Below are 10,590 nucleotides of genomic sequence, written 5' to 3' on the forward strand. Positions count from 1 at the left end.
TGACTTCTTAGCAGTGAATGGATTAGAATTATTTAGTGCATGAAGTTGTCCCTACTTCCCAACAGTAGCCTATAATTCCTAATGATATAATGATCAATCATTAAACACAACCTGGGCCTGAATCAGCAACAGCAAATCGATGGAAAATGGATGGAACAATTAACTAATCAAAAATAGCTTAAGACATAAGACCACATATGAACATCAGAGGTCTGGCACTGAAGATTTTCCAGCCAGTTTTTGTCAAAATCACATACAAAAACATTTTATAAGTAACATTCCTGGCTACAGCATGCTAGAAAAAAAGTTTAGTCTTTTGAAAATAAAATAATTAAATGTATTTATCTAGGGAAACTGAAATCAGTGCTTTTTAATGACTTTATTATCAGATTTGGCTCAGGTAATAGACCCAGCCTGTGGGATGTAAAAATGAACCTCTGCTGCAGTCTGCTGGTTAAACCTGTCCACTGTCATCTTTAGATTGAATAGAGTGAATACTTTTCATATATCACTCATACTCATATCACTTGTATTTGTTTTTACAAAGACTAAAATATTTGACACGTATCTTCTTTATTTATAGTGTTTAAATATATTTTTATCGTATAAATAAATAAACGGAACTAGTTGTCGGGGGGCGGTGCCGTACGTCAGCGGAAACGGAAGAGAATGAATGAAACAACCATCGATATGTAACCTGTAACACTCGAGTAACACCTCCATGAAGCTGGTGCGAGGTCAGCGTAAATTCCTATGATTTCATGAACATTTTGTGTACATTGTTTGCTGGTAATGCATTTTGAAAACTGTTTAAAGCTACAGCAGTGGCGTATGTTGCGCTGACATAGCGTTAGCCCGGTGGTCAGTAGAGGAGACAGATTTTTGCTTGTGTTGAAGTTGTATCACTTTGCTGTTTAGCCATGTCACAGCTAACAACTCTTGAATTCTCGGCTAGAGTTAGCAAGTGCTTAAGAGACCGCTAGTTTCGGGCCAAAATAGGTTTGAATATGGTGTCTTTCTTTTTTTTTTTATTACTTTGATGCTAAATTATTTAAGCTATCATGAAAGGGTGAAAAAAAATCTCCATTGTTTTCTCCTCTTAGATGCCCCACATTTATCTTAAAATGGGACGGTTTGGCCTCCTCCGCTACATTTCTTCCTTTCCCTCCACCAGGACATGCTGCCTCCATCAAAGGGTCTTCACAGGTTCCCACTCCTGTTACCAAAACACCATCCCGGGTCACAGTTGCAAGCACAGAAGGGGTGTGAGCACAGCCCTAAGCCAGCACATACAGGACCTGAGTGGCCCTGAGCAGAGACTTTTGGCAAAACTGTACGATGGGCTCATCGGAGGGCAGCGGGCATCTCTGGCTGAGTCCATCACTCTGGTGGAGACGCAGCATCCCAGGAAGAAAGAGCTGGCCCAGGTACTGCTGCAGAGGGTGCTGGCCTACAGGACGGAGCAGGAGAGTCGCAACGGAGGGAGGCCAGTGGCCTTCAGAGTAGGTGTGTGGGCTTTGTTTCCGTCTTCAGCTGGGCATATAAGTGAAGACGAGATCAAGAGAGCAGTGTCTCATTTTGAGCAAACTGGGGACGTGCTGTTTGGCTGACATGGATGTTTTGTTCTATTGATTTATCTCTGGTGTAAGTTATGATTTTTGAAAAGCATTCTTCTTTATAGACAAGGTGTACGGACTGCTAGGGGGTTTGTCTGACAACACTGGCGTTTTTACACTGACAATGCAGATATTCAAACTTTTGTGCTTGTTCTTTACCATTATATCATAAACATTTCAGGAGAAAATGTAAAGCATTCTGTATTTTCTCAGGATGATTGTTTTTAGGATCCATTAGTTATAAACTATACTTGCAGAGGACTTTATTAGAAGCACATGTACACGTGCTTATTCATGCATTGAACTACTCAGTATTAGTATGGTGTTCCTAATAAAGTGCTTGGCGAGTTAAGTAACCATATGCTCACCTCTGTCAATTTAGTGGAGGACAGTATTCTGTGACTCATATATCGCTTAGTTAGTTTGTATAACATACATTTATTCATAAAGTGGCTGAAGTTGGGGTGTGTTTACTATCATCAGGAAGTTGGCTTCATCTGCTTTTTTACAATCTATGGGAACCTCGATGTTTATATTCTACAAGCACATCAGAAATGTTTTTGACACCAGGTTTTTAGGGGATTTATTACTTACTCATTACTTTTATTTTGAGTAGCCACATAAGGGTTACATGAGACCAGTTTCATTCATCTACTTTGTACAACAAATCTACAAAATTTTGCTCATTCTTAATTAAAACTTGCTTAGTCTCATAAACAACAGATCTTTGTGCCATTTGTTGCTGATTTGATCTCTCTGTTGATTTCTCAGGTCTGTCTGGTCCTCCTGGAGCAGGGAAGTCGTCCTTCATAGAGGTGGTGGGGAAGATGTTGACAGGACGTGGACATAAAGTGTCAGTGCTGGCGGTTGATCCGTCCTCCTGCACCACAGGAGGTAGCATCTGAGACACAGATCATAAACTTATGATACTGAAGAACAGTTGTTGGGATAATGGTGTTTTATAACAGACAACAGACCTATATGTGGGAAACTGTAATGTGATGTGTAACAATATAACTTTACTATTTATTATGTTGTTTGTGTTCTGATGGATTGATTAAGATGCCACTTGTACAATCAACCAATCATGTTACACCAATGTTTTAATTTCTGCTACAAACTGAAACAATCCCTCTTGTTGCAGGGTCTCTGATGGGTGATAAGACTCGTATGACTGAACTCTCCAGGGACATGAACGCTTTTATCAGACCGTCACCAACCTCTGGAACACTTGGTGGAGTCACCAGAACAACCAATGAAGCCATCGTTCTCTGTGAGGGGGCAGGATATGACATCGTCCTAGTAGAGACCGTAGGTAAGACATACACACGTGTATTCTGTGTATTTCTGTTACAAACTTGGTTCCACCTTCCATAGTATACAGCCTCATTTTTTGTATCTAACTAAATTAGCCAAACCATATTAAGCCTATCAGAGCTGTCTCCAACACCTTCAATAAGCTGCAGAATAAATGAAAAAAAAAAGTTTTAAAATCAGGAAAGATAGGATGAAAGCTAAGTATTAAAATGTAGGAATATGATGAAATATTTGATCAGTCTCTCAGCTCTCAGTTTTCGATCTTGGTGCCACAGCCACAGTTTGGCCATTACTATGTGTGTCCCAGAGGCTAGAATCTATCCACTGTGAAGAGTGTGAAAGCTCATGATTATTCAAAAGAATTTTTGAACATCTGAACAAGTTCTGACCAATAATCTTATTTCACGCTGAATGACTTATATTTTTCTCTTGTTCTCACATGGTACTGTAAAATCATACAGGTGTGGGCCAGTCGGAGTTTGCAGTGGCGGACATGGTTGACATGTTTGTGCTGCTGATTCCACCAGCAGGGGGCGATGAACTCCAGGTCAGTGAACAACATCAGCAGCAGCAGGCTCGTCATCGGTGTCAGTTCTTGAGTCATCTGTTAGGAACTGGAACAAAGATGTTTTTCTGTTTGGCTGAATAAAGTTCAACCAATGCTAATCTGTCAGGTTAGGAAGCTGCTTTTAGAGCTGGAACACATTATTTCTTTCAGTTTACTGAAGGTTATTCTATACCGCTTTGCTGTTGTTGTCTTGAGAATTTGCAGTCGCTGCAGTATGTTCTGGCATTGGTCAGGGGAATATAATAACATGAGAGCGCTACATTATGCATGTATGTGTCTGTGTGTGGTAATCTATTTATTAATTAGCTAAATTACTCATGAGCTAATTACTCAATTAGCCTAAATCATCAGGATTAATATTATGGTGATTATGGTCATGAAGCAACTCAAGTGGCATTTGTTTTAATTATTAGAATTATATCTTACATTAAACACATGGCCATCGAAACATAAAAAGGTTTTTCAGATTTTAAGTAGAATATATCACCAATCCTGCTGAAGTACCACAAAACTATGTGACTTAGACATTCAGTTGCATTGAGATATAACATCTCAGTCAAAAGAAGCTTCAATGATATCGACAGCTGCAGTTGTTCTTCACATCGACGCCAGTCTCTTTTCACCAGCTGGGTATAAAAACTGTCACAAATAAGCTCAACTATGTTTTTTGATTTGGATCGGTCAGAAGCTGACATCAGTGTGGGACGGATAGAAAGTAACACTATCAGATCGTATTTATTTCTTCAAATCAACTTCAGCCAGAAAACAGGCAACCACAGCCCCAACCATCCATCACTCTGTACAGAGATCCCTCAGCAGATCAGTTGTCTAGATCAGATTTATTTATGGTGTTTTGCAAAGACATCTACCCCCATCTCTGATGCCAAAACCTGTGTCCAGGGTATCAAGAGGGGCATCATTGAGAGGGCAGACTTGGTGGTGGTAACGAAGTCAGATGGAGACCTGGTGGTGCCAGCCAGAAGGATCCAGACTGAATACACCAGCGCACTCAAACTGCTCAGGAGACAGTCCAAGTCCTGGAACCCCAAGGTGTGTGTGTGTGTGTGTGTGTGTGTGTGTGTGTGTGTGTGTGTGTGTGTGTGTCTGTCTACTTGTCTGTATCTTAACTAAAAGCGTGAGGGAGGGAGCCAACAACAGGACGATTAGGCATTTTTAAAAAAAATGAAAGACAGAACTGACACATGTTCAACATTTGACCCACTGGGCAGCCACAGCTGTCATGTGAAACCAGCAAGCCATCCCACTGAGAGGTCAGCTGACCCAGGAGCAGGAGGAAGGGGGATGAGGATGATGGTAGTGATGATGATGATGATGATGATGATGATGGTGGTGGTGGTGATGATGATGGTGATGTCACATCACCGGTGCTGCAGTGTCTCGCTTCTCCCTGCATGTCCCAGCTCACCTGCCTGCTTGCCTGGCCTTTTGTTTTCCCAGTCCAATGCAGCATCTGCCCACTGTGCAAGCTGCCAGACAACACCCCCCCCCCCCCCCCCCCCCCCCCGACTGCTCTGAGTACTCGACTGCTGTGTCATACATTTTGCTCATTTTAAAGCCTGCACGCTCGTATAAAAGCTGATCGGCTGCTCTTATCGTCTGTATTTATTCTTACCTTTGCTTTTCTGCTTTTCTGCCCTCATAGTAAAATAATCTCTCATTTAGTCTCTCGCTGCCTTTTCATCTTCCTCAGTCTGCATTTTGTTGTCTGCCTCGCTCTGCATGAAAACATAAAACATGAATGTCATGAATGCGACGTTGATTCTTGTTTTCTTGATAATATGTGAAGAAAAAACTGCTAACAAATAGGGCTGCGACTAACTTTTCTATTATCCATTTAATCTGCTGAAGATTTTCTCAGTTAACTGATTATTCATTAGATCCTAACGCTCCAAACCCCAAAGAGATTCTTTTTAAAAATCTGAAAATATATATAATAATATATAATATCCTAACATTTGTGAAGCTGGAACCAGAGAATATTTAGACCTTTTGCTTAAAAATAGACATAATTGATTAGTTAATAAGTAAAATAGTTGCTTATCATTTTTCTGTCAGTCAGCTAATCATTTCAGCTCTACTAATGATAAGAACTCCACCAATTTTACATGTCAAAGTTATAGTTATAAGTCACAGGAAGTACAGCTTAACCTGTGTAAACAGTTGCAAAATATCATCTGTTTTGTCAAGTCTGATAAAATACTCAGTTCATGTCAAATCAGACCTCAAGACTTATTATTTCTCAGACATTTTATTGATGCTTTCTTGCCCCAATTTTTACTTATCCCTTAACAAATTTAGCTCGTCTTTAATTTTTTTTTTTTATGCAAATGCTTTTCATCGTCTGCTATGTAACATGATAGCACTTTGTAGTCCTACCTTTATGGTGAACTAGGTAAGTTTCATGTGGAGACTAGAGATTTTAAACAGAGACCCTGCCTGGAGTTTGAAAGGTTTTTACAGGGAAAGGTCGAGCAAAAGCGCTGCTGAATTGAGGGAAGTGTAATGCTGGAGCTTGATTTGTGTCTTGCGCGTCGCTCAATGATATGAAAGTGCAATATTAGTTGGTTCACCCAGGATACCAAAAAAAAAAATAACCCCAAAACACAACAAAAACATATTTTCTCACTTGCCTCTATTCAATTAGTACATCTCTCTATGTCAGCAGTTTTTAGAGGGACTATATCTGTGGTAGAAAGTTGTTCAAATGAAAACAGTGAGGTCTGTGAAGTACTGAGAAAAGCAGGGGACGTGGTTTCTGGAACACAATATTTTTTTTATGTAATTTTCTAATGCTCTGAGCACCACAAACAAAAATTCAGTTCACTTTAATTGTACTGGGGTGGAAGAAATAAATCCTGCATATCTAAAGGCAAAAATCTGTACATGGCAGGAAGCCAGTAGGGGTAGGTTTTTTTTGTTTTTTTTTTAATTAGCCATTTACAGAAGACAATATGCGAACATACAGTACGGTACGGTTACTCTCAAGTTTGATTTCCTGCTTTTGCATCAGACACAAATCCAGTCCTTGTAAAATGATTAACCCAATGATATAATTACAAGATTCATAATTGGCTGTTGATCATAGGCCTCCAATATTTACCAGCTTGTCACATTCAACTTTACCAATTGCCAGTTGATGCCAAATTATCTCCCAGTGATACATGTAATTTCATTACACTTCAGCAATCTGGTGATTGTAGAGAATCTGTGTGATTTATTTTACTTCGGCACTGTAGTCTCTTCTTGTTTCTCCTCCTCCAAACTCCCTCTTCTCCTTTCTACTCACTAGTGTGTACTGCAGTGATTAAAAACAGAAGGTGAACTTTTACGGAAGCAGTTTAGTGGGTCCTAAATGCACGTCTGATTGGCCTGACTTTTTTGTGTTCCTGTAAATCTGCGGCACTTTTCACTTCTGTGTCTGCTTTGAATCTGAATGTTGCGCTGAATTTCATCATGTGCTCTTGACTCTGTAGCAAGCTCTGAAAAGAGACAAAAAAAGAACTGAACACTAAAGTGACATTTATCCTCAGATTGCTTGTGTGAACAAGGTGTTACGGGGAGATGAAAACACACACTGTTTGAAAAGTGACTTGACAGTTTCTTCCAGGATGGAGGTGCATCGCAAACAAATCTTAAACATAGAAGCAACTCACAGAGCAGGAAAGAAGCAACTCTGACGACTCAACTGAAATTACATTACTGTAAAATGCTCTTTTACTATTAAACTTTAATACACTTACAACATTGCTGAGATATTTTTGACAGAAACCCGCATCGTTTGCTTTGCAATGTGGAAAGAACAGTATTTTTCTGTTTCACATATGACATATTGCTGAAAAAAACTTTTTTATTGTTTATTTGTTTATACAAACAGACATTAATGAACAATGACATTTTAAAAACAAAAGTAAATGTGCTGGGGTTAGCCTAGCAGCTTATTTACACCCGTAGAACTGACCCAACCCAACCAAAAACTAACAAAGCTAATTAAAAAAACACTATACAAAGTAAAGTCACAATTAAAATAAGATATAAAAAAAAACTGGAGGAAATTCATCACAACACTTTCTCCAAGGACCTTTAAACAAACTAAACCATCAAAGGAGAATTAAAACAGTTACAGACAAAAACAAAAAACACATCAAATCATTCACGACAACATATCTGTGGATTTCTGCCTTTTTTTTTTTTTGTTTAAAGTAGAGGGTATGACGGGCAACAAGGGTCCTCGGCTGTAATCGCACACACACAATTCCTTGTGTTATTATCTCAACCATTTGACTACCAGGACAGTGTTCTTTCTTTATTAGCTGCATCTGAGTGGGACTACACCGTCACCTCAGACGAATGCCTTTGCCAGTACGTATCATTAGTTTGACAAAGTGGCTCAAAGCTGTTCTGTCCAGAGGCTTAAATATGAGACACAAGTCCATATAACACTTAAAGCTTTCTGTATTGAAGAAAGCGTGGAAGGCAGTTTGCTGTGCCTTTGGTGACATCCTTAGGCTGAACACTCGAATTGTCCAGACTACCACCTACTTGTTGGAAAAAGAGATGTTTTAAATTCACAAGTGCATCCTGCACCCCCCCCCCCCAAACTCCCTTCTCAGGTGGTGCGTGCCTCCTCTCACACCGGTGAGGGCATCCCAGAGGTCTGGGCCAAGATGGTGGCGTACCGGGACGCCATGCTTGTCAGCGGTGAACTGCAGGGGCGACGGAGGGCCCAGCAGAAGGTTTGGATGTGGAGTCTGATCCAGGAGAACGTCCTCTGCCATTTCCAAAATCACCCTAGTGTCAGAGAAGCTCTGCCGCACCTTGAGGAGAAGGTCACCAAGGGGGCTATCTCTCCAGGCCTGGCTGCTGACCTGCTTCTGAAAGGCTTCTCATCATCATCTTCATAGTAAACAGTGGGACTGGGTGGATGTGTTATGGTTCATCAAGGCCACTCCGTGCCAAAAAAACACCAGGACAGAGTGAGAATGTGTGACCTTGACTCTGTGGTTTGCACAAAAAGAAGCAGCTGTTTTAATGCTTAATTTGAAATTTAAAATACCTGAGGCAGAAGTCACCCCTTCCACAGAGACTCAGTTTCAGCCTGCTTTAATCCAAATCAGGAGAGGCATGGCTGAGCAGACAGTTTTCATGTCTCACCTTTGGACAGTGGAGGGAAACGTTAAGAACTGGCATTTGTGAGAGACAATGCTCATGAGTTCTGGCAACTATTAAATGTTTTGCTGCCATCATCCCTTTTTTCTAATGTAAAGATGATACTGAGACGGTCTTCTTGGACTAGAACACTACAGCTCTCATCAACAGTTTTAATGAAATTAGTACAAAGCATACGGAGGATTGTAAAGGCCATGTTGTTACACAAAACAGCTTGGACAATACTGATCGCTTTTATAAATGGTGTCTTTTGGAGAAGCTGTGACTTGTTGTTCAGGCCATAAATATTGACGTGACAGATTTTGCAGTGGGAGTATGATATGTGGTAAACAGTTGTCACTGACACTCTTGCCCACAGATTGATTGACACTTTATAACCCAAAAAGAAAAGTGTTGAGAAGAGGATAATGTTCGGAGCAGTGAGCTTTTACAGTCACTTGTTTCTATTTGTTAGACTGCCGAGGACATCGCTCCCATAACAAACACAAATTCTCTTGGACAACTGCACTTTCGAGATGTTTTTACATTCACCGTTATATTTTCTGAGTGGAATCATATATTAAATAAACGCTGTGTTTAAATGGATAAGTGAATAACATTAAATCTGTCAGTACAGTTGGCTAAGCTTCCTCTCTCCTTGTGTTTGCTCATGATATGAAAAAGGGGGGGGACTGATCAATGTAACCTCTACGAATATTAGTCCTGAGATTTGTCAAAGATGTAATGAAATGTTTCCTGCACTCTGGAGCCAGAAATGTCAGTGCAGAGTATCCTCTGAGTGAGCCAGCAGCTCAGTTACTTCTAATTCAGGCAAAATACACTTTAATATTTTTAGAAGTACTTTCATAATGCACTGCACTCCTGGACACCACCAGAGATCAAAAGACAAAGAGAAGTCACATACTCATAACTTCACTGCAGCCACTTTATTAATTTTAAACAGACTTGCTGTTGTATTCAGTGGTAGAATATAGCGTCAGCAGTATGTGCTTGTCTAATCTACACAACGGGTATTTTCCACACAGACATAGGAGTCATTATGACAGTACCCTCCATAAAATATCTGCAAACTACAACTGCAAGTGATTGTTATGATAAATAAACTTGTCTTTTTCAAATAATCAGTCAGTCAATAAAAGATGTTCAAGATTCCCAGAATCTAATCTGAAGATTGCTTGCTTTTGTCCAAAATTCATATTTTCCATTTATCCTCGATATACAACCAAAATAATGAATCGCTTATCAAAGTTGTAGATTTGATCACTCAATCAAATTAAACGTATCAACACTGAACACAAGACTGACATGTTCTTCCATTGTGTCAGAATACAGGTAATGCACAAAAGAACATCAAGTACAATATAATGCAAGTCAGCCACAAAATACTACCTTTGTGAAGCACATAATCAGTTTTTAAGAAAAATGTGTCAAAAGTATTGATTTAACTCTAATTTTATGATGCAGCCTTTAGGTGTTATCGGATTGTACGGCATAATATTACTAATATTAATGATGAGGATAATAATAATCTGTGTAGCCCTTCTTAATGTAATTTAAAAGTGCTTAGACCACGGAACAAAGAAGTCTAAAATAAAAATACAATAAATAGTAAAATAGATCAAATAAGTTAAGAAAAATAATACAATCCTGGATACATGAAATAATTAAAGTTGGTGAAAAGCCAGTTTAAAGGATGTTTAGGTGTTTCTAGCCAACATTTAAGATTAAATAATGAAGAGTGATGAAGTTGAAGTGATTGGAGCTTTTTCTGTTAAACTTGCTCATGTTTCCATCATACAGAGCGTTTTCATACAACGGCTGAAGGACTCAGTCCTCCAAAAATGTGACATTTTAAGGCTGAGGAAGAAAGTACTTCTGCAAAGTGAAACTATTAAGTTTTCA

At 39.4% G+C, this 10,590-nt stretch overlaps 1 protein-coding gene across 4 annotated transcripts; it reads left to right on the top strand.

Moving 5' to 3' along the window:
- The first annotated feature begins 659 nt into the window (after nt 1-659).
- mmaa (metabolism of cobalamin associated A) lies at nt 660-9,308 on the top strand. Of its 4 annotated transcripts, none has more exons than XM_071503093.1 (7): nt 660-737; nt 1,104-1,506; nt 2,388-2,510; nt 2,761-2,931; nt 3,395-3,480; nt 4,402-4,551; nt 8,133-9,308. In XM_071503093.1, exons 2-7 carry the CDS (start codon nt 1,104-1,106, stop codon nt 8,421-8,423), a joined length of 1,224 nt encoding a protein of 407 aa, XP_071359194.1. In that variant the 5' UTR covers nt 660-737; the 3' UTR covers nt 8,424-9,308. The 4 variants fall into 4 exon arrangements, with proteins under 4 accessions (XP_071359194.1, XP_071359195.1, XP_071359196.1 ...); XM_071503094.1 differs by lacking the exon at nt 8,133-9,308 and adding an exon at nt 7,053-8,076; XM_071503095.1 differs by lacking the exon at nt 8,133-9,308 and adding an exon at nt 7,130-8,074.
- The last annotated feature ends 1,282 nt before the right edge of the window (nt 9,309-10,590 follow it).

The sequence above is a fragment of the Trachinotus anak genome, unplaced genomic scaffold (assembly GCF_046630095.1).
Source record: "Trachinotus anak isolate AG129_WGS33_773 ecotype Australia unplaced genomic scaffold, CSIRO_AGI_Tana_v1 ptg000019l, whole genome shotgun sequence".
Classification (NCBI taxonomy): Eukaryota; Metazoa; Chordata; class Actinopteri; order Carangiformes; family Carangidae; genus Trachinotus; species Trachinotus anak.

What these genes read in the sequence shown, in the direction of transcription:
- mmaa (XM_071503093.1), top strand. Translation starts at nt 1,104, where the DNA reads ATGCCCCACATTTATCTTAAAATGGGACGGTTTGGCCTCCTCCGCTAC. An exon ending in GTCCTCCTGCACCACAGGAG is followed by an intron (nt 2,511 to 2,760) that starts GTAGCATCTGAG and finishes CTCTTGTTGCAG; the next exon opens with GGTCTCTGATGGGTGATAAG. An exon ending in CCAAGTCCTGGAACCCCAAG is followed by an intron (nt 4,552 to 8,132) that starts GTGTGTGTGTGT and finishes CTCCCTTCTCAG; the next exon opens with GTGGTGCGTGCCTCCTCTCA.